This window comes from Alosa sapidissima, chromosome 7, assembly GCF_018492685.1.
Source record: "Alosa sapidissima isolate fAloSap1 chromosome 7, fAloSap1.pri, whole genome shotgun sequence".
Classification (NCBI taxonomy): domain Eukaryota; kingdom Metazoa; phylum Chordata; class Actinopteri; order Clupeiformes; family Clupeidae; genus Alosa; species Alosa sapidissima.
In genome coordinates, this window is record NC_055963.1 from 37,128,568 (window position 1) to 37,153,405 (window position 24,838).

The 24,838-nt window shown below is 39.9% G+C and overlaps 1 protein-coding gene across 1 annotated transcript; it reads left to right on the forward strand.

Annotated features, from left to right (window-relative positions):
- The first annotated feature begins 1,387 nt into the window (after window positions 1-1,387).
- Window positions 1,388-24,838, forward strand: tti1 (TELO2 interacting protein 1). Its single transcript, XM_042098208.1, has 8 exons — window positions 1,388-1,576; window positions 5,718-8,013; window positions 8,132-8,284; window positions 12,175-12,329; window positions 18,627-18,767; window positions 21,334-21,538; window positions 22,690-22,777; window positions 24,186-24,838. The coding sequence occupies exons 2-8, from the start codon at window positions 5,751-5,753 to the stop codon at window positions 24,361-24,363; spliced, it is 3,183 nt and encodes a 1,060-aa protein (XP_041954142.1). The 5' UTR covers window positions 1,388-1,576; window positions 5,718-5,750; the 3' UTR covers window positions 24,364-24,838.

Consider the following 24,838-nt stretch of genomic DNA (forward strand, 5'->3'; position numbering starts at 1 on the left):
CGGGAGGAGCTACAACAGAGGCTCATCCCGGACAGACAGGCTACAGTCTGCCTGACGTGACTCGCGGGAGATATCGCGGAATGTTGTTTGCAATAAACACAGCAGAACTTTCATTCTTACTCATTAAAATGAGCATGATGACTGACGAAATAAATTCTTATGATGTAGTTTAAATAAACCACTGTTGTCATACTGTTAACAGGCCTGCTTTGTAGCACATACATTCAATATCAAGTGTTTTCCCTATATGTGTGTCTATCTATTTAACCAACAGCAGAAAATAACAGAATATCCAAACATTTTCAGTAGGCTAGCCTACCATTGTTGCAGAAATCACGTATGAGAAGGTATCCCTTCGATTTCTGTTTATTTTCGCATATTCCAACATAAAGAAGCAGCATGAGACTTCTGTCAAAATCGTCATGAGGACATTCCTCCCGAATGGCCCTATCACGTCTTTGAACTGACGTCATGAGGGCGTGTTTCAGCTCGTGCAGCTCGTGGAAGGCAACTGCAAGATCTGTCTGCAGGCTAAGACTCTCGCGATATTTTAAGGTCATGTGACATGGTGTCACGGTGGTAAGTCCCTCCCCAGCTGACAGAAGTCGGACAAAATTTCTAACCAGTAACAGAGCCCGTCTACGGAGAGCCTGGCCACTCCGTATTAAGTCCCATTGTACCGAATTTTGGTTGCAGTTCCACCAGATTTCCACTGGGGGCGATCGCCATGAGTGCAGAATGAATTGGAGTCAATGGAGCTAGACGGCTAAATTTGTGTCTTTCACCTGATTGTTGTTGACAAATCTCAGATTTGATTGTAGTTTGTATAACTTCAACATAGGTTATAGGTCAAAAGTTGAATGAACGAGTACTTATGTCCTTTTGTTTTCTTACAGGTTGGGTCGTTGTTGGCCATAACACGCTAGCATTGTGCTAATGAGTGACGTCATTGAAACGTTTGAAAGGCTTTTTAGAACAATTACGTGACTTTTAAAAATATAATACTCAACCAAGTGTATTTTCTTTGCCTCCCCTTTCGAATACAATATTCAAATGACTTGAAAAAAAATTATATCCCGAGAAAAGTGGATTTTGAGGGGTACAGCTCCATAGACCCTCATGCATTCTGCACTCGTGGACGAGCGCCCTCATGTGGAACCACAGAAGGAACTGCAACCAGTTCAGAAACCGGAAGTTTTCCGAGAGTGGCATTTCTCCCCTTATTAGGAGTCCTTATTAGACATTCTCTGCCAGTAAGCATTGCGTCCATCCCAGTATGCATTGTGTTCCACCCAGCATGCATCACATCTAGTCAGATCGGCACAGATCTGCCGCAAGTCGAACTCGCCTATTCTCTGGTTCTCCCTTTATTAGACATTCTCTGGTATTACACAGTCCTGTACAGTTGGTGGCGGTATACTACAAAAGTAGTCATCGGCCAAGAAATAGAATTAATAGAAGAAGAGTCCTTACACTATTGTCATTACGTCACGGAGCCTAAAGTCATCAGACTCATCGTTAAACTACTATGATTAGTTTAATCAATTGATATGGATATTCAGTCGAGTTAACTCTGGTAAGTTTGACGTTTATTTAAATGGCTGAATTGTCATATAGAACTTGAATGAAGTGTTTAAACATCACCGTCATCACCACATGACTCGCTGAATACGGTGTTTTGGTGCTTGTGCTGTCCTAAGGTGGTGGCCAATGTTGAGGAGTTAGAGAGTTTTCATCATTCATCTTGTGGCACTGCCTTACATAAAGCACATACACAACACAATAGACACTAGCAGGATGAGCCCATAAGTCCGAAGTCTTGTCACGGTTACCAAACACTCAAAATCCATGTCTTTGAAGGTCCCTCTACGCCGCCTTAGAGGCGTAGCTAATCATCTGCCAACACTCCCGTTTTTCCCGGGTTTCTCCATCAGAACACCAAAATGAATGGGGTTCTATGGAGATAGATCAGGGATGGGCCACTTTGATGATAGAGAGGGCCACATAATTGTCTTGTCGCTGTCAGAGGGCCAGATGTGACCGCGCACGTCCACCACTGGGATATCAGGAATCAGGAGTATTAAAAACAGTATGTCTGTACGGTTTATTAAACCAACATGAATTCATTTAATATTTTCTATACTCAAATGCATTTTTAATATTGCTTCTATTCACCAATGAACTTGAAATAAGATAAAAAATATTACACATTCACAATAAACCTTTTTCCACTTTAATGGCTAATAGTGACTCTTGTAAAAAGGCTCTGTTGTTAGTGTATCTTTACCAGGGTTCCCAAATGTAAAATTCCATGACTTTTCCCTGACAAAAATCCTGAATTTCCATGACCAATCGGGATATTAAAATATTTATAATAACCATGGCATTGAAAAAACAGTAGGGCTAACTAGGTCCGTGTAACGCTTTGCAATGCTTTGTTCTATTTGCTCCATCCATCTGATCCAAATAAAAAATGTGTTCAGTGAGTATTCTAATATTCAATAATCTAATTTTCAATTTTTTTAACTGGTCAGCAAATAGATAATTGCTGCTATTTTCTAAATGTGTCATTAGTCACGCAAGATAAAGAAAAAAACAGAAACTGGATTAGAAACAAAAATAAAATTCAGTTAATATTGGATTTTTGCCTTTTTTACTGTTTTTGTTGGGCTGAACCACAAGCGTAGGGGGGGGGGGGGGGGTGACCTGATACATATTGGCGCGCGGTGTTGGTGATCACATTTTATCAGCGGATGTAGAGATGGATGGGCTATCAAAACACAGTTCAGCTTGCATCAAGGTGCCAAGCGATTGATAATGTCAGCTCGGTCAGGACTTCAGATGCAGAGGGAGACATTGCTGCATCCTGATACTTATGTGTACGTGTTTTAGGCCTACTCATGTTCTGGGAGGCTTTGGAGACCTACATGCGCATTACCAATGGACCATAGTAGCCTACAACAATGTAGGCTATTTGCTGTTGCTATTTGCTGTTAGGCCTACTCACTGTTGTGTCTTCATTTAGCCTAATGAAACCTAGTCTAGCGTGAAGTATTAAATAAGCAAAAATGTCCCATGACAAACAGTGCTTGGGGTAGCCTGTATAGCCTAGACTGACGTCAATGGCAAAGCATTCTGCTTTGGGGAATTATTTGCTATGGTATGGCATGGCCATGGTATTCAAATATACGTTAGATATGTTCAACATAGGCTGAAAGTTATGTTTAACGTGCAAAGTTTTAGTTATTAATCTCTAAAGTAATGAGTCAAACTTCAGGCGGGGCTTTCTTTCACCATCTAGCCTGGCCCAGCTAGATGGTGTTCTCCCCCTGGTGCTCGTGGTTCAGTCCAACCACAAGCGCAAAAAGGAAAATTAGAAAATTGACGCATCATTTCAATTTTTAACTTCTGAACAGAAAACCGTAACTGTGCTCAATTGAAAATCAAAATAAGCAACAATAATCCATTTACTGTGCCGTCCTAAAGAATGGATAACAGATTTTTAAGCCTATTTTTATATTTTTTCATGTGAATTCTGCAAATAGAACATAGCACTGCAAAGCGTTACACGGACCCTAACTACAACCACTCTAGCAAGTAAGGCCTAGTAATGGAAAAAGCTAATGCTGCGTGTATATTTGTATTAATATATTTTTGGCAAGTCAATAAACTCTTACAACAAAATTCCCTGATATTCCATGACTTTGCCCCCCAAAGATATAATTCTCTGACGTTCCATAACTTTATTCAAATGCTGATGATATTCCTGAAATTCCATGACCCGTGAGAACCCTGCTTTACTTTGAGGTCGGCTACGATAGCGGCTCTAGCAGCTCCGATAGCCTACTTTTAGTAATGGTGTTGTAGTGGTCACTTAAGTTGAAATCTTTGACGGCTGATTTAGTTTCTAAGCATAGCCTAGGCTACTAAACACACAAGTTGACTTTGAATTCTGTGATAAGATCAGCTGTTTCCCACCTTTTTTGAAATGTACGATTCTGAGTTTTCTTTATAAACCGCTCTCTGTATCTCTTTCTGTAGTGAAGAAAGCTCGACTCCGCTGGATTTTTTTATATGGGAAACGCCCCTATCGGTGGACCGTATCGTTACAATAAGTAAAAACCACATTAACGAAAAATTTAAAGAGACCAGGCAAGCCTGAGTGCTTTTTCTCTACGAAGCTCCCCCTAGCATCTGTACGTCTCGATACGTGTGTGAGCCCTCGCTCGGTCTGAAGCTCTTTTCCTTTTCTTTGCATCTTCCATCAAGGGTTTTCGCTGCTTTTTCGCAGGCTCTGCCATTATACACACGTTTGCAACAGTCGCTAGCCGGGTTTCGTTAGCCTGCCTCTGTGCTGGGGGTGCAGGATGTAAACTGATCCTGCTTCTCGCGATGTCTGAGACATGTTCATTGATGATATTCTAATTATGTGACCAGCACCTGTATCGTCACACATCTATTAAAGGTGCCCTGCCACACGTATTTCATTACTTTGTGGTAATGTCTGAAGTAATACCTAGCCTGGCTAACTCATTGAGATGGGGTCTGGGAACTACAAGTTCATTTTCTCGTATTTAAAACATGGTTTACGAATGCCCAGAGCCGCTACGAATGTCTATCAAATGCATCTGTACGTAGCTCATAACCGCTTCGGTGTGTCGTCATCGTCTTGCTGTCCCCCCTCCGTTCTGTGATTGGTTCCTTTGTTGAGGTGAAAACGAAGTCCATGGAATCCAGGCTGCCTAGCAGCGTGAATAAAATCATGCGCAAGGCAGCATGGGAAAACCCAGGCTAAGTTCTACCATGGACTCTGTAAAATTTTTTGTGGAAAACATGCCTTGGTTACCTTGTTTCAAGCCATTCTATTGTGGTATAGAAAGCCTGCAGGAAGACTCAGCTCGATTTGCGCCAGTTCTCTTTAATATTCAACGAGCTAAGCTGCTTGACTGATTGGCTAACTGCTAGTCGGATTCATCCATAACATGACCGCTGTTGTCAACTAATTTTAGCTTCATAGCATGAACTTAGCTTGGCTAATGAGTGCTAGCATTGTCCAAATGGGCATTAAACCTGCTAGGCTAGCAAGTGCATTAAACCTGTATAACATAGCACTTCCTTGAATTGACAATAACGTTTTACTTACGGACTGGGCACTGGTCGTAGACTGCCGCGATGGTAGCCTACTGCTTCAGGCTTCAACAGCAACCTTTTTGCAAAGACTGTGGCATTGTTCCAAAAAATAAACTGAAGCCATTTCATCCTCAACTCTGGGTTCTTGGGCAAAATGCATTGTTGAAGTTCTATTAATTTTTGCATAGTGCACAAGCCCATTGACATTCAGCCATTCTTGCATAGGCTAAGAAAACTGTCACAGAGCTAGACGAATTCTGTGGGAACGGTCTCAACTGGGCTCATGAATAGTAATGAGCTCAAACAATTCCTTGTCAAACTGAAGAGCTTTTGCAATTGGCCTGATTTCTCCGCTTATTTATTTTCAGTGGCTAGAGCTGACAGAGGAGGTAGCTGTTCATTTTCACATCCACGACATAGCACAAACACATATGGACCTAACATATTTCAAAAAATACAAGTAAAAACGATTTTGTGTGGCAGGGCACCTTTAAGTGGAAATATTTTAGGGAAAATTACCTATGAGAACATGAAGGTGTTTTTGTTCATTTTTAGATCGTGTTCTTTATCTTTTTTTCTCTCCATAGATCTGAATCATCTATACAGCATTTCTCCGGAGGATGGCACTAATAGACAGTCCCAAGGTGGCCTTTGCTTTCCTTCGCCCAAGCTGTGTGATTTTGACCCGTGAGCCTACAGTTGCAAATGTAGAGGTATTAAACAACTGTCTGCACACCATTAGTGATGGAGCCTTGCAGCAGCTCCAGGATTATGTTCTCTTCCCACTACGCTTTGTCCTTAAAATTCCTGGACCTAAGCAGGAGGGTCTTGTCCTTGCTGTGATGGACACAATGCATTATGTCTTGGAGAAGACTTCTGTGAGGAATTGGGAGTCACTTTACAGCATCTTCTCAGAGTTATGCCTGTGTATTTCTTGCCCAAATGATCCAGGAAAGCCAGGTTCAGCCTCAGAAGAATTGAAGTTATCAGTTTTAAAGTGTCTTGATGTCCTCCTACATGCTGCCTATGGGGATGTGGTTTTTAAGCTGTATGAGCCTTCCATGCTGCCCACTCTTGGTGCAGCCATTTCCCTGATTTTGGCTCTGATAGAAGAGGAGCGGGCTCGTGAAGTACAGATAGCTGCACTGAATTGTCTACAGGCTTTGGCTTTTCAGTGTGACTGTTATCAAGACCATGTGATTCCGAACCAAGAGGAGAGTTATGCACTTGGAAATGCACTGGCCTCATTTTTGCCAGGACTCACACAGACATTGAGTCAGGTTATTTGTCACAATGTTGCGCGAGGCCATACTGTTGTGATGAGGGCTCTTAGGGTACTGTACAAAATGTTGAGTGTCGTAATGGATGATGAACAGCTTCTCAACAAGGAAACAGTTGAAGTAGCACCAATCCACCATGAAAAGTTGAGTGAATTGGCTATTGAGAGAAGTTCTGATTGGACCAAGAATACCTCTCAAAGACTTTCTGTGGTTTTACAGAAGATCATCTCTTGCACTTCAGCCCATCAGCACTGGAGAGTGAGGTTAGAATTGGTGAGCTTGTCTGAATATCTCCTGACCAAGTGTTCAACATCCCTAGGAGAGTGCACAGGATCCCTCATTGGGGCTTTAGTTGGAGCTGTTAATGATGACGATGCTTCTGTTAGGGAGAAATCCAGCAGGGTCTTGAAAGATTTAAGTAGTCAAGCCACAAGGTGTCACGCCTTTACTGATATTCTTTCAGAAAACCTTCATGTTTTGTCATCTTCCTTGCCACAGCTAATGAGCACTTCAGATGATCACCATAAGTTTTTTGTCCTTAATATGTTTTTGGGCTATATGAAAGTCTTGGGGTCCCAAGTGGAGGTCATGTTAAATTCCGCTGTCCACCTGAAGCGTATTTCTAAAGCCTTGATGCATGTTTTAGAAATGGATATGACTGATGTAAGGATGGTGGAAGAAAGAAGCTTTCCAATATTGGTTCAAGATGGGTCAGAGACTCACAACTCGCATATCTTAAAAACACACTTCCTTTACTTCACAGATGACAAGATCTATTTAGTGCTCAGAGAAATCTGCCAGATGTTGGGTTATTATGGAAACCTAAACCTTCTTGTGGATCACTTCATGGACCTTTATAGAGAGTCCTCAGCATACAGGAAGCAGTCCATTTTGGTGTTAAATGAGGTCCTTGCAGGTGCTGCTGGTTTTCATATGGAGAGCGATCAGAAACCAAGGCCTGCAGTAAGCCACCTGGACTTGAAATCAGTTATATCTCCTGTGATTGAAGAGTACATAAGTGCAGACAACTGGCACTTGCCCACCAGCAATGAGCATTCTTTTCATTTAGACCAAGAAAACCATGGTCAAGCCCACTTATTAGCCATATCCAAAAATCTTAATGAGGATTCCATGGCACCAGTTGGAGATGTGAAGCATCTCAACAGTAATATATGGCAGATATGCCTTCAGCTGGAAGGGATTGGAATTTTTTCCAGAGTACTTGGTCTTAACTTCCATCCATTGTTGATGATGGTTCTCTATTCTGTGCTGGAGAAGGTAGGGGACAAGTCATCACTTGTTAGCCAATCAGCGGTTTGCACCATGTCCGATATATGTCAAGCTTGTGGGTATGTCTCAACTAGTGAACTGATCAACAGTAATGCAGATTATCTGCTTAATGACATTTCACTTAACCTTGGGAGGCCTAGTTCCCAACCACATGCCCCGAGGGTATTTGCTGCCATGGTAACCCATTCAGATGATACCCTGTTACCTTTAGTAATGGATGTAGTGCAAGATGTGTTGACTTCTCTGGACCTTAACCATGACCAGCGGGCTTCAGAGGTCTGTGAGGTACTCCACTCCGTCATGAAGGCAATAGGTGAGTTAGTCATATTCACTATGGGGTCAGTGATTCAGTTTACAGCTGAAAGGTTTGGGTTCATGCCAGGTTTTGTATTTTATATTGTATACATTGTATTTTCTTTTCTTTACTTCAGTAACATTGGGCTTCAGCAGCAAGAAGCAACCAACTTCACTGGAGACGAAGTCCAAGGACCTCTTGGATGCCAGAAAGTTTCTACTGGATTACAGTAGACAAGTGAAGCTGGCTGAAGGGATCATAATCAGTCAGAAAGATCAAGATGACCAAGGTTAGTTGATGTTTGTATAGCAGATCTACAGTACTAACAGAGTGTTTTCTCTGCCGGTACACTATTTAGTATGACAAAATCTCACGGCGCACCACCGTGATGTTAAGCATACAAAAGCCACAATATACTTTTGGGGCGTTGGCGGCACAAACACCCCAAACACTACATGTCACAGTTGATAAATGAATAGCCTAATGTTAACCGCGAGTAGTGTCCGCGAGTGGAGACTCAGCTGTGTTCTAACATTAGGCCTACCTTACCACCTAAGGCTCTTACATGTTGCTAACTGCTACATGTAATAACTCTTCCGGGATTGACTTTGTTGTGATAAGAACAAACTAGTTAATTTGCGTGCATGAGTAGCCTATTGAACCTAATTTGCGCTGTGGTGTTGATAAGGCTAAATATTTAAGAGAAGTCCAGGGTTTCCTGCAGAAAATGTGTTAGTCAAGGTGGTAGGGTGGGGGCGTCTGGGGGGGTGTTGGGATTTGTTTGTGCCATAGACTAAAGACTCTGTACCACATTTAACAATTATTTTGAATTTTTATTATAAAAATGATGTATAACAGTTATTTATCAAAATAACAGTTGCAGTTACAAATATTTGTGTTAAAAATGCTAAACAACATAACAACTGAAACAAGAACAGTGAATTAATGTGTGCAATTTTAACAAACACTATACAAATGATACAACATTGAAGTGTAAAAGAACGTGCAAAACAACAAGGGCCCTTTGGTAATTGCACTCTTTTACAAGTGCGGACCATTTATGCTTATTTCCATGCAGGCTGTCAGACTGTTGCCCTGCAGCCTGTTCCGCAAGTCTGTCTTGATCTATACACGGAGAGTGAATGAAGTTTAGATTATTTTATACTTTTGTGTAAGATTTACAATTTTGATTAAAATGTTTGGCGAGCGATGATAAAAAGCGCGATGACATTCAACCACCAGATGCTGCTGTTCGGACGCATCACACAATTTGGAGGCATATCCTACCCATAAATCCTCAAATTATGGCCGGGATGATAATTGCCAGTAGCCTACTGTATATCAGTCCACAAGCACTAAAAGACATTGTTTCGATTTAAAGAAAAAGTTTGGTGTGATATTGACCTAAAGTGTGTTGAAACATGATACCGAGTGTGAACTTTTTGTCTCATAGCTTGCCCCCTGCACTCTGAAATCTGGCGCTAGTTAGCCGATGCTACAGTACCAACAGATTTTCAATGGGGGTGCCTTGGGTATTGGGCTAACCATGCAAATAAATCACTGTTTTACACCATTTACGAGGCTCAAAGTAGCTCCACACTTCATTGGTAGATGAGCTATGAGACAAAAGTTCACAGTCGGTATCATGTTTCAACACACTTTAGGTCAATATCACACCGAACTTCTCGAGAATTCCGGTGTGATATTGACCTAAAGTGTGTTGAAACATGATACCGAGTGTGAACGTATGTCTCATAGCCCATCTCGGCTTTTCCCCTGCACTCCAAAATCTGGCGCTAGTTAGCCGATGCTACCAACAGCTTTTTCAATGGTGGTGCTTCGGCATCGGGCTAGCCATGCAAATAAATCACTGTTTTACACCATTTACGAGGCTCGATGTATCTCCACACTTCATTGGTCGACTTCTGAGGGCCCTGACATTTAAAACGAGACATTGAGAACTTTGAAAAAGCACTGTGGTGGGTCATTCCACGTCAATTCAACCAGGGCCCACGCACTTAGGTCTCAAAAAATTCTGAAAAAATTACCAGGTGTACCTATGTTACCCAGGAGACACACTGTAAAATTACTGTTATGTAAGATCAATACTTTCGAAGATACAGCCAGTTTCACAGGGGGAGGGGGGTGTCGATTTTGTTCGGCCTCTTTTTTTTGTCAAAGTTCACAAGCCCACAGCACAAGAACTAAACCATGTAGGAGGCTCAAATTTTGCATGCTGGTACATAAATAGGAATAGTATGTAGCAAAACCGTCACATTTGGTCTGGATAATCCTGCATGGTCATAGCTGTCCCTCAAAGTTGATACAAATTTTATTGGAGTTTTTGGCTGGGCTCTGTTTAAGCCTTCAGAAGACATATTTGTACTCAACATAGGCTCTTGATTTATTTTCCTTTCTGAGATAAGTAGAAATACTTTCACAAAAAACAATGAACAGAAAATAAATTCCTTCAGGGTCTGAACAGCAGACCTTACAAGTCTTAAAAATCATTTTGGTTCTCATTTTCAGAGCACCCAAACACCTTGTGGGAATATACAAAGATTTTTTTTAAAAAAAAATTCTTTATTCTCCATGATCTTTTCTTTTTAAAAACACCAATTTGACTTGTCTTATGCAAATTTTTGAACATGGGCAAAATGCACTATTGACATCAATATGTTTTGTATAGAGCTACCACAGGTTACTCTATACAACCACAGGTGGCAGTGTGGTGACTCTATATAAAACATATTGATGTCAATGGGGCATTTTGCCCATGTTCAGGGTGGAAAATAAAAAAGAAAGATTTGCATAAGACAAGTCAAATAGTTTTTTTCAAAAAGAAGGGATCATGGAGAATAAAGAAAAACATATTTAAAAAAATCTTTGTATATTCCCACAAGGTGTTTGGGTGCTCTTAAAATGATAACCAAAATGATTTTTCAGACTTGTGAGGTCTGCTGTTCAGACCCTGAAGGGATTTATTTTCTGTCCATTGCTTTTTGTGAGAGTGTTTCTACTTATCTCAGTAAGGAAAATAAATCAAGAGAAAATTTTCAGAATATTTTGAGACCTAAGTGCGTGGGCCCTGGTTGAACTTACGTGGAATGACCCTGGTAGTTTACTTACAAGACGATTTATACAGACAGTATCTTCACGAAGTTTAGTGTTTGCAGCCATCTTGAATTTAGTCACGATAAGTCGAGCGACGAGTAAGAATGAACAGGTATGATAAGGGATCAGATTCCAAAAATAATTCCGTGGAAATGCATGGATTCCAGTTGCTGCTACTGGAAGACACTGGAATCCATGCATTTCCACTGAATTATTAGTCTACTAACGAAAGAAGACCATATCTACATGAAATTAGGGGTCGACCGATATGCTTTTTTTAAGGCCGATACCGATATCAATATCTATGACTTAGCATGGCGGATAACCGATATCTGGCCGATATTCTGGGCCGATATTCATTGATCTGCCGCAATAACAAAATCACATACTGAATTTGATTTGAATACTTCTATGAGAAAAAAAGGGCAAAATACGGAGTTAAAGGCGCTCTAAGCAATGCTGGGTAACGTCACTTCTGTTGATGTTCAAACAAAAGAGACCTAGCCCGCTACCCCCCTCCCCCTCCCTCCCGTGCAATTGAAACTCTCCTAAACGTGCATCTCGTCTGTGATTTGCTGGAATTTTTTGTTATGTTTTTTTGCCCCAGGTTATTTTTGTTGCCATTTTTGAAGCCTGGGCTGTCCACAGAGACTGTGTTTTTTTTAGTGTATTCAGGGAACAGCCAGCTAGCGATGGTGAGTTGATGTTTGCTGTAAGTGACAATAAATGTTTTAGCCTAAAAAAACATGTGACATCACTTAGAGCACCTTTAAGGATGGTTTATGGAGTAAATGTTTATCCTTTTACACCTTAAAGGTACTAAAAGTACTAAAAAACGATATATCGGCCACACCGATATATCGGTCTACCTCTACATGAAAGAGGAACAAAATAGAAATTTTATAGCCTATGTGGTGGTCACACAAGGGGGGGGGGGGGGCAGATTTTATTTGAAGGGTCATGTTTTGATGTGATTTATTTGAGTGGAAAAAAGCTTGTTTGTCCCACAGATGGTTATACTGCCTCTTGATATTCCTGGCTTGTACCTTTTTGTCTCTTATCAAGACATTTCATCAGTGGCTGAAGACCATGCAGAGAGTATAGACTCAGATGGTGTCAGCATGGACACTGTCTTGCCCCCCCATATCACCATAGCCAAAGACGTGATGGAGCGCTGCATCCATCTTCTTTCCATGTCCAGTCCCAGACTCCGACTCAAGGTACTGTGCATCTTTGGCTATTATTCCAGTTGCAGTGTTGGATAATGTTCTGTAACGGCCCTTGGCAAATAATTTTTTTTGGTGTGCCTCCACGCTGGAACATTTCATCCATTCTCCACTACTCACTCTGATCACACCCAAAGCAAAGCAATTTACTTTAGAATGATGGTGGGCTCATGGAAAAGTTGCAATTTATTTAAAACAGAAGTAAACTAAATGTGCTTATTTTGGCTGATGGGAAAATGAGAAACATGGACTTGCAGTAAAGGTATTTCGAATGAATGCAAATGAAAATAAAGCTGAAAGCAGTGATCATCAAGGGAGGGACCCCAAATGACCAAAGGTTGAGGCATTTGACAGTGTCTGCAGGTCGAAAGAACATACCACATTCCCACATCTCAGTGTTTCCTCTAGATTTTTTTTTTAACAGTGCACCCCAACCCCCCCTCCCTCCCCCCCCCAAAAAAAGAAAACAAGTGGAGAGCGGCAAGGTGTAGTTAACGCGTTCACAATGTACCTCGGGAAGACGGCGCGGCCATTCGAGCAGAAAAGGTGCGTGGAGAAGTTGGGCTCTGCTGAACTTTATGCAAATGAGAGCGGTTAACGCGAGGCGGTTAGCCAATGAAAGTACATCTTCGGTAAACAAGTTCTCTCCTTTGCTCTAGTCTTCCGGTCCGGAACAATAGCCTGTCAGAAATATATGTTCCGGCATTGGCATTGGGTAATTAGATAAAATAAAATGTTACACCATACACTTTAGCCTACTACACGCACACATGCCGCGACGAGGGAGAGCAATAATGGACACTTACCGTAACTTTTTGCATTGGTTGCACTAGTGCGGCTAACCTTTTTTTATTTAGGTGCACCAGCACATAATTTAGGTGCACCCAAATTTTTCATCGCAGCACCTTTAACGTCACAATTTCCATATACTCCATATACAGATCCTAGTCTCTGCTCGGCCCTCCACACACACATGGAAAACGATGGCTTATATGGTCATATGTTTCTATTTCATATTTTGGAATTCATAAACTATATATTTTGTTAATAATGTATGATATTGTATGATCTGTATAATTACTAATAGCAAAAATATTTAGTAATTTGAATACTTCATATTGATTTTTTAAACTATTACAGTTCTATTTGAGTGCCTGTCACTTTAAGAAGAACGTCAAAGTAGTTAGCTTTCATTCTCACGGTTTGAGGCTAGAGGAAAATAGTCGCGCATCGTCCAAGGATATATGGTTTTATACATAGTATACTTTATTGATCCCCAAGGGGAAATTCAAGGTCTCAGTAGCATACAGACATCACAAACAACATGGACTTACAGCAGAAAAAGTAATATATAAATATAAAAAACTCCACTGCACAATAGAGACAGTAGAAGATAAAAAAAATACTAAATACTACAAATACTAAAAAACTTAATAAAATATCCACATAGTGTGCTTAAGGATGATCAAGCATGAGGTTCTTGCAATGATAGGGCAGGGACTGAGCCCGTAGTTCCATATGCATGGTAAGGTGCTCTATGAGAGTGAGTGTCATGGTGATGGTGCAAATAAGTAAGTCCAACAGTGCAAGAATAAAGTCTAGAGACCAGCATAAAATAAATATGGACATATAAGAGAATAATGTAGACAAGTAATATAAAAACTATATCAGTGCAATAATAGGTTGAAGTAATAGGGTTGCAGCCATTGGTCAAGTATTGAATATTTAATAAGTATTAAGTATTAAAGGATAATTCCGGTATTTAGCACTTTGAGTCCCTTTTCAAAGCAAGACCAAGTTTATTAAGGTTTTATCAAGAATACATTACCTACTGATTAAGAATAAGAAATTGTTTAAACTAAAGTGTTACCGTTTAGCCTAACTGAATAACTTGATAGAGAAGACAAACCATTTTGTGGAATTATTACATCGTCATATAAAATTTGCAACGATGTGACATCGCAAAATCAGTCTCTGGTAGCCTAAAAGTGACACCATGCTCTGTCTGCCACTCATTGTCTGTAACTGGTCATGCTTTTCATGTGAGGCATTCTGAAACCGTCCTTAAATTCGGTACCAAGCAAATTGAATTGTCGCTTGTTTGAATTTGGGACCTTGCAGTCGGAATTGTTGTTTGTTTATTCATAGTCCAAAGACAGTCCAAAGTAGCCTAGGCTTTTCGAAGCGTCAGTTTATTTCACATTGTTTTACATCATTTTAGCCACTGCTTATCTTTGTGGGTTGGCGTGTTGTTGCAAAATCCGCAGAATCATATTATGCAAGCAAATCACATACAGAGGCAGCCTTGATATTTGAGGACGGTCATACATGATAATCATCCAAACATGTTGCAATCGCTTGACTTTCTACTCATGTGCACTGATCCAGTGCTGCCAAAGCTCATTGGTTCCTATATTGATTGCTACGTTGAAACTGTGGAAGTGGTTGCTAGGCTGTTGCTAGGGTATTTGCCATGATTGCTAGACTAGATAGATAGATAGATAGATAGATAGATACTTTATTGATCCCCAGAGACTGTTGCTAGGGTACTTGAGGTGGTTGCTAGGCGGTTGCTAGGTTAGTTGTGATGGTTGCTTTGCTAGTTGCTAGATCAATCTCATTGGTTGGTATATTGGTTGCTAGGTTATAACTGTTGAAGTGGTTGCTAGGCTGTTGCTAGGGTATTTGACATGGTTGGTAAGTTGTTGATAGGGTACTTAAGGCAGTTGCTAGGCTGTCTCTAGGTTAGTTGTGGTGGTTGCTATGCTGGTTACTAGGTTAATCTCATTGGTTGCTAGGTTGTAACTATGGAAGTGGTTGCTAGGCTGTTGCTAGGGTAGTTATGGTGGTTGCCATGTTGGTTGCTAGGTTGTCATCGTGGAAGAGGTTGATAGGTTGTTGCTAGGGTACTTGATGTGGTTGCTAGGCAGTTGCCAGGTGAGTTGTGGTGGTTGCTATGATGGTTCCTTGGTTAATCTCATTGGTTGCTATATTGGTTGCTAAATTGTAAATGTGAAAGTGGTTGCTAGGCTGTTGCTAGGATATTTGACATGGTTGCTAGGCTGTTGCTATGGTACTTCAGGTGGTTGCTAGGCTGTTAGGATAGTTATGGTGGTTGCTATGCTGGTTGCTAGGTTAATCATGTCAGTTGCTATGTCGTAACTGTGGAAGTGGTTGCTAGGCTTTTGCCAGGGTATTTGACGTGGTTGCTAGACTGTTGCTAAGGTAGTTATGGTGTTTGCTATGCTGGTTGCTAGGGTAATCATGTTGGTTGCTATTTTGTTTGCTAGGTTGTTATCGTGGAAGTAATAAAAGTCATATATAGGCGCAATGTATGATTTCCAGCCGTGTTATTTGCCATTGTGGAACTATTTTTTCAGATACCTCACAACCGCATATAAACTTCCGAAAATAAGGTCTTGCGGAAAGACTACAACATGTAAACAGCCCCCGTTTCCGTTTCCGGTGGCGCAGTAATATCAACGTGCAATGAGTCTTTCAACAGAAATCAATGGGATTTTGGCCCCAGCAGTGGCGAGACTGGCTGGGGCACCTGCACCGTACGCCGGCGACCCGGGTTCGATTCCCGCCCCGTGGTCCTTTCCAGATCCCACCCCGACTCTCTCTCCCACTCACTTCCTGTCAATCTCCACTATCCCATCTAATTTAAGGCATAAAAAGCCCAAAAAATATACTTAAAAAAAAAAGAAATCAATGAAATTTTACAAAATGCCAAATAAAACACGACATAAACTGTATTTCGCTACGCTACTTGTTTTGGAACGTCAACAAACACCACTAACCACTCGGTGAGTTGCACAGTTTTGAAAACGAACGTTAAGGGTTGCTTTAAGGACATGTTTGTGCATGCCCATAGGCAGCCATTCTGAAGTAGTCAAAGGTGATTCAAAACGAGTCAGAAAAGTCGAGACAGGACCAATCGTCAAAATTTCGGTGTCCACCACTCTAGTTCATCCAAAACAAAGCAAGACCAAGCAAGCATGTACAGCGGGGAAAATAAGTATTGAACACGTCAACGTCAAAGCATGTACAGCGGGGAAAATAAGTATTGAACACGTCAACATTTTTTTCAGTAAGTATACTTCCAGTGAGGCTATTCGCATGAAATTTTCACCAGACATTAGTATTAACTTAGGTAATCCACACATATATAAAAATCCAAACATTAATGTCTAAAAGTAAAAAAGTGGAATGGCACAGGGAAAAAGTATTGAACACGCTAAGGAAAAGCAATACACAAACGGAAGGAATGGCAAAGAACAAACAAGCTATAAAAAGGTTTTTGATAGCAAGGTGTCACACAACAAACATTTCATGATGGGTAAAAGCAAAGAGCTCTAACAAGATCTTTGCAACCTTATTGTTGCAAAACATATTAATGGACATGGTTACAGATGCACTTCAAAACTTCAGAATCATCCAGCAAGCAGTATTGGAGCCATTATTTGCAAGTGGAAGGAACATCACTACATCATCAAATGGCCATGCACAGGATCTCCTTGCAATATTTCTGACCAGGACGTCAGAAGGATAGTCAGAAGAGTAGCCCAAGAGCCAAGGACCACTCTGAGAAAGCTCCAAAGGCAGCAGGTACAATTGTTACAGAGAAAATCATAGGTAATGCACTCCACCGCCATGGCCTCTATGCACGCTCATCCCGCATGACTCTATTGCTGAAGAAAAACATGTCAAAGCTCGTTGAAAGTTTGCTGCACAACATTTGAACAATCCTATGAAATACTGAGAGAATGTATTCTGGTTAAAAATGTAACTTTTCGGATACACACACACCATATTTGGAGGAGAAATGGTACTGTGCATCACCCTAAAAATACCCTACCAACAGTGAGGTTTGGAGGTGGTGGCATCATGGTGTGGGCTGTTTTTCATCTTATGGTACTAGCAGATTTCATACAGTTGAAGGAATGATGAATGGAGTAATTTTGTTCTGGGAAAATCTTTACATCCACCAGGATGATGAGGATGAGACATGGCTAGACCTTCCAGCAGGACAATGATTCATACCATTCAGCAAAGGAAACTCTCAATTGGTTTCAGAGAAAGGAAATCAAGGCCCTGACTTCAATTTAATTGAACAGTTTTGGAAGTTAACTAAAGATCAAGATTCACAAGAGGGACCCCTGAAATCTTCAATATTAAAGGACTATCTGTTTAAAAGAATGGGCGAAACACACACCAGAATACTGTGACTGATTAGTTTCATCATACAGGAAATGCCTTGAAGCTGTCATTACGAATAAAGGCTTTTCCACAAAGTATTTAAGAAATATCAGCAGGCGTGTTCAATACTTTTTTCCTGTGTTATTCCACTTTATTGCACATAACTCTACCTATGGACTTTAATGTTTGGATTTTTTATATGGGTGGATTAGCTGAGTTAATACTAATGTCTGGTGAAAATTTCATGCAAATAGCCTCATTGGAAGTATACTTACTGAAAAAAATGTTGACGTGTTCAATACTTATTTTCCCCGCTGTAAGGTTAATGGTATATAGTATGGCATAAAATAGTTGTATATTAGACTGTATAGACTCTTAATACACTGTCTGAATATGTGACTTATAATGACAGAATAGTAATGTATTATAGCAATGTAGTAGAAGGCTATATAACGTTTCTATTTTCACCCATACTATATATCAAAACGATATATCAATAACCTTACCTAACCTAACTAGTCCCTTATTAAGGATTTACCCAGAATAGATGAGTAAGAATAAGACATTGCTGAAAAGACCTAATAAATGTGTAATGACACTTAATATAGACCTTATTGAGCACTAATACATACACATATTACTTATTAATGGTTAATTAATGGCTTTTCTGCTTACTGCACATTTATTATAATATATTACAATATAATAATATTCCATATTCATTATTGAATAATAGCTGGAGTTCTGTTTTTCCCTATCATCCTATTTTTAAATCAGGACTACCTGCAGGGATGTAATTGGGCTAAGGGTTTTCTACACAGGAATACACATGCTTGAACAGGCACTGCACTAGTTTTATCAATGTGGCAAAAATGGCATTTTTTGATGGGCTTAAGTTTGTTTGCTAGATCAACAACGTGGGCTCTTGACAGGAAACGTGTCACCTGCATCAGTCTCAAACAGGCACAGTTTGTGTCAGGTGTGAGGGCTAAATGTCTGTAAAATCATTTGGATGCCGTAGAACTTAAAGGTTAATCAGAAGAGGATTTAAATAAGTTCTGTCATGTCTGTTTTTATTTATGTTGGCAGGTCCTGCACATTCTGAAGCTGTGTGTGCATGTGATGTGTGAATTTAAGGACCACTTGTTTCCCATAGTCCATCGTTGCTGGCCAGTACTTCAGCAGCGTCTCAATGATGAAGATCCTTTTATCATACCCCAAGCATTTAAGGTATCCCAGTCTCTGTCCCAGTCTCTGACCTGCACCCACCTGATCTGTTTTGGAGATCCAATCTGCCTTGCCTGATTTTCCAAAACATGTTAACCCAAACCTGACCCCAAAAAAGTTAATTTTAAGGATAAGTAGCATCCATGGAGTATAATGTTTCCTCGAGGGGTATAAAATTCCCCTATACGTATCGGTAATTGATTTGATTTCGGTCTCATTTCACCCAATCAGGGTGAATGTTGTCTCCATTTAACCTTAAAGGAGCATTTCACCATTGGGAAGATGAATGTGTATTTAAATTAAGTCATTTATGTAGTAGAAATGTGGAGTCATCATTGAAGTCAGTGCCTTCTTGACCAAGAAAAAGCCAAAAATGTGTATGAGGATTAAAGCCAACAACTCTCAGAATTCCCTTTCACTGCTCACTTGCCTTTCACTGCTCTTTGGTGCCCTACCAAGCAACTCCCCTAGGAAGTAGCCAAGCACACAGAGGGACTCAATACTGTTACATTTTGTCATTAATGAGGATTCTAATTCTAAATGAGGATTGCACTCAATCTTGTGGCCATATATCGAAGGTTCATTTCTTCATATGGAAATGTTCAAAAATCGCTATTTTGCAAACCTTACCACAAGCACATCATCTGGCTACTTTAACACGAAAATGCATTTTACATATTTCCATGTCAGATGTCCCACGAATTGACAGCATAGGCTAGCATATCCGACATTTAACTAATGTGCTATTCATTTGTGCGATAATTTGTGAATAACATAAGGCTACTGCCGAAATCAAGCCGATTTCGCGAGAGCACTGACACGACCCCGCTCCAGTCAGCCTGGGGTCTTCCTACTCGACAGGCAGGTCCTGCTGTAGGCCTCCTATTCCTCAATTATCCTCAACTGGTCATCGCTGTACTGCGCCTTGTACAGGTAAGGGGCGGTGGTAGAGTGTAGTGGTTAAGGAGCTGGACTAGCGTGCAGTAGCCTGAAAGTTGTTGGTTCAATTCCCAGCTTCCATCGTTGTGCCCTTGAGCAAGGCCCCAAGTTGCTCCGGGGACAATGTGATCCCTTGTAATATAGCTGACATATGTACTGTAAGTCACTTTGGTCAAGAAGTGTCTGCTAAATGTAATGTAATGTAATGTAATAACATAACAAGCATCAGATTCGCACACCAGATCTTCAGAATCCCCATTTGCCATATCAGTTTCAGATTTACCATCCGCCATCGTTGTTACTTATTAGCTTTCTCCGCAGGAAAAAAAGCCTAGCCTGCCTGCCTAGCCTAGCCTAGCCATCTTAGCTTCCAAAGCTAAGGTCAGAGCCCGTTTACAGAGAGCCGGTTCACTCCCTATGAACTCCATTGTACCTGCAATCTGTTGCAGTTCCACTAGGGGCGATCACGAATAAGTGCAAAAAAAAATGGGGGTCTATGGAGCTAGATGGCTACATTTGTTTCTTTCACCTGGTTGTCGTTGAAAAATCAAAGATTTTATTGTGGTTTCTGCAAGGTCAATATGGATTATAGGTCAAAAGTTGAATGAACGAGTACTTACTGTTACACTCGGATCTTGAACCCTGGGCTCCGGGGTGGTAGCCCTGGAACAATCCCCTGAACTACCAGGAACAGAGTGTGACTTAATTGCAAAGTTTAGTTTAGAGTTTATTCCATGAAAACAGGTAAAGTCCCAAAAAGCACAGAAGATCGTGTACAAAATTCCAAAACAAAAATTACAGTTCTTAATTCCTCCGAGGCAGAGAATTCAGACAGAAAAATCCAAGGGGTAATCCTAAGTCAGGGTCGAAAAGACAGGCAGAGTTAGCAACAAGAGCAGGTCTTGCTGCAGGCCTCCTGTTCGTCACTGTATCGCGGCTCGTACAGGCAGTAATGAGAATCGTATTCCTGCACAATATCATCAAAATCCCCTTTTGCCATATCAGTTTCAAAACTACCATCTGCCATCATAGTTACTTATCAGCTTCCTCTGCAGGGTAAATGCCTAGCCTGTTAGCTTAGCTTAACAAAAAGAGACTGACACTATTATTACATTCTAGGAGTGAGGTCTGTGAAATGCTCCTTTAATGACAGCAATGCAAAATTTCACTGTGTGAAAATGTACCATTAGGCTCTGGGCTATCCTGGTTGAATAAGGCTACCAGCCATTCTGTAGATGTGTTAGCGAATCAGGGCCGGTCATACAATTTTGAAAGTAACATCATTTGTAACATAACTTTTTAGATGGTCAGCAAGAAGAGCGGAAATAATATCGGCTAATATTTTGCTTATGTTTACTATAGAAGAGGTAAGAAATGTAAAGGATAGACACGTCTCTGTGTAATTGCACGAACACCTGTGTTAAATATATATATATATAATGTTATTTAATTATAAAGTAAATTGAATTACCCAACAGTCTTTAGACATTAGAGTGACTTTGACAGCATTTTGTGCCACTTATGTTTCTTTAATGTGATTTGTGCATCTCACGTTATTTATGACGCATTTGTGCATGTCACGTTATTTTTTGAGTGCTTTGATTAATTCTGTAATGTGTTGATTCCTCAGCTTCTTTGTACTATGGGAGAAGTATGCACTGATTTCTTGAAGAAGAGAGCATCGAAAACAGTGATACCAAAAATAGCCGCCTCCCTGACAAAGCAAGCACAGACTTCTGCCAAGGCTGGACCTAATTACACTCAAAGCCTCAATCACAAGCTCCAGTTGGCTTACCTCCAGGGACTGGGCCCTTTGTGTGTCTCCCTAGATCTTGGTATGTCTACAGTCCTATTCTCTTACCTCCTTATCTCTCCGTCATGATTTGTCCCCAGTTGATGTTGGTGTCATCTTATAGTTAATTAGATTAGTTAATTAATTAGTTAATTGAGTAAAGGAAAGACTCAGTGTGTGGCAGAGAGAAGTGCTTCAATGTTCGATGTTTATTACATCTTCGTCAAAGTCCAGTCTGACGAATAAAATCAAATAAAATCCGAGTCCCAGAAGCCTGGTTTGTTTTTTAGGGGTTGTGTTTAATCTCCTAAAACCCGCCAGATTGTCTGTTTAAGCCAGTTATATGTTGCAGATTGCGCTTTGATTAAATGGCATTAATAAAGACTGCAATGGTGAAAGCCAGAGTTCCAAGTTGTTTAAACTTTTTTTGATATGGACTAGGCCTATGCTTTGTCCTACATCGTTCAATTCATCCCATTTTGTTTCAGATTTGCGCATTAGATAATATTTTATCTTGTCATTGCAAGGATAGGCCAACAGTAAGCCTATAGACTACTTGTTTTTATGCTGGCAACAAAGCAAAAAGGTTTAGAGCCCGACCACTATGGGAATTTGAAGGCCAATACCAATTTTGATATTTGATTTAAAAAAAAAAACAATATATCGGCCGATAGTCATTTTTTAACAAACACAATGTATTTTTTTTTCTCCTATAACAAAGTTCTGATCAAGGTGGGACATTCTAGTTTCCTAATGAAAGGTTCTTCTACAGTAGACAGGCCTCTGTGCCCTGCTGTTATTTCCACCAGCAAACCATGGCATTCACATTGTGGCAATGTACAGAAAATAAATTCCTTCAGGGTCTGAACAGCAGACGTCACAAGTCTGATTCATTTTCACAAGTCATTTTCAGAGCACCCAAACACCTAAGAATATACAAAGATTTGTTTCTTTATTCTCCACGATCCCTTTTTAAAAACATAAATTTGACTTGTCTTATGCAAATCTTTCTTTTTTACTTTCCACCCTGAACATGGGCAAAATGCACCATTGAGATCAATATGTTTTGTGTAGAGTTACCACAGGTTACTCTATACAACCACAGGTGGCACTGTGGTAATTCTATATAAAACATTTATTTTGTCTAGATGTGAGGTTCTTATGTATATTTTCTTATTGTCTATCTATATGTAGATGAATCAGATGTAGACATGGTGTCAGAAGCCTGCTTACCATACCTCAGTTATCAGCAGCCACCCAAACTGCAAGAGGCCTGCTGTAGGTAAGTTTACAGTATGCAACTTGGGGTATGCAAGATTTTTGTTAGGTGTTACTGTTATTTAAAGTATGCATGTGGCATGTCAAGGCAAAATGAGTCCTGTATTGTAACCTAATTCCAAGATACAGTGATTTTAAAAGATAATGGGCCAGAACATGACATTAATCATTTTTATATTTTTTTATAAAAATATTCCTTAATCTTTAAGATATCCATCACCACAATATTGCACTGTGAAACATCCCGTCATCTCTTCACTGTCCTGTCAAATAAAGGCTTAAAAGCCCCCCAAAACTCCATACTTTGTTTGGCATGGCAATCTTTTAAGTATAGTCATCCTTAGAAAAAGCTACATTTTCATTTCATCTGACTATAGAACATGATTGCAGGCAAGTCTCAGTAGCATGGCAAACTCCAGCCATCCACATTTACAGCGGGGAAAATAAGTATTGAATACGTCAACATTTTCACTAAGTATACTTCCAATGGAGCTATTTGCATGACATTTTCTCCAGACATTATTAACTCAGATAATCCCCCCCATATAAAAAAAAAATCCAAACATTAAAGCCCATACTTCTATTGAATCTTCTCCATCTTCTCCAACACACATCCTCTACATACTTACCCCCCCCATCTAATATGTGAACACAATGAAAACATAATTTTGAACTTTCATATTTTTGGCTGTATCCAATGCTGAGTTTTCGTCTTTTAAAATGTATGCAAATTAGCGCATATTTAATAAGATAATGCATAATTTGCATATGTAAACATTAAATTACAGAAAACATGTAATGTAAACATGTAACATGTTTTTTCTCATATTAATGTAAATTAAAGTAATCAACTGGGGAAGTTTCATAGGGATATCTGCTAGTTCAAATTTTTACCCTTTTCACCTGTAGTGTCTTGCCTTAACGCTGACAGCCCTAGTGATAAGCAATGTCTTTATGATATGTAAATTGATTAAAGATAGCATTTCAAACCATCCTTAGGAAGGAAGATGCTGATAAAACTGACATGGAACTAGAGTATTTCAAGAGGAAAAGAGCAGTATATGAGAGCATTATATGACAGCAGTACATGATTTGTACTTGTTTGCACATAAGTGGTAATGGGTATAGTACAGGAATATATTATCAAACCTATCTGATACTCATGCATAAAAATGATAATGACCATGACGGCCCCCACGAGGTCTCATTCCAACAAATCCGGCTCACTGCCTATATGAGTTTGACACCCCTTAGGGTCCTATAATATGTCCGTAAAGTGAAACAGACAGGAAGTGGAAATGTTCTTTTCATGTCTCCATGCAATATTTATCAATTGCCAGTTATTATTAATATTACTCAACCATGTGTCTACATACAGTATGATTAACCGTAATGATTGCTTTCTGTTTCAGTGTTTTCCAATGTTTGATCAACAAGGACCCAGATGTAATTTGGTTTACACTTTGTGAGCGGTTTTGCCCATATATATACCAGCCTCTCCATAGAGACTTAATGCCGGTTAAACTTTGTGGAATGGGTCAGCCGGAAAATGAATATACACACAATATAGTGAAATTACTGAAAGACTAAACAGAACCCCATCAGAATCAACCAGAATTGTGCATTGCATTGTAAATTACATTGCAAAATTCTGAAGAGCAAGTGTATATCTGTTAAGGAAGATGTGGTTTTGTGAAATTAAATGTTAAATCAATGACTCATTAAAAACATTCCCTTATCTTATGGCAAATTACATTGTTAATGTGGTTTGGGTAGGACTGTATAATTTCAATGATGGGAATGATGTTCACCACGGTATGCCGGTCAGAGCATATAACAGGAGTCAGTCTGAGGTTACTTCACTTTACTTGTTATTCAAATTAGCATTCAACTTAGCAATACACAGGGGGATCAATTCACTCAAATAGTATTAATGAAATATGTATTGTGCATATACAGTTAAGAACAAAATTATTCATACCCCTGGCAAATATTGATTCAATGTTGATTTTCTCTCTATCGATATGTTTGTTCTGATTGAAAATGACACTACCACATGTCAAAA

Coding starts and splice junctions, on each gene's coding strand:
- tti1 (XM_042098208.1), top strand. CDS start 5,751: ATGGCACTAATAGACAGTCCCAAGGTGGCCTTTGCTTTCCTTCGCCCA. Junction 12,330..18,626: donor GTCCCAGACTCCGACTCAAG/GTACTGTGCATC, acceptor TTATGTTGGCAG/GTCCTGCACATTCTGAAGCT. Junction 18,768..21,333: donor TCATACCCCAAGCATTTAAG/GTATCCCAGTCT, acceptor TTGATTCCTCAG/CTTCTTTGTACTATGGGAGA.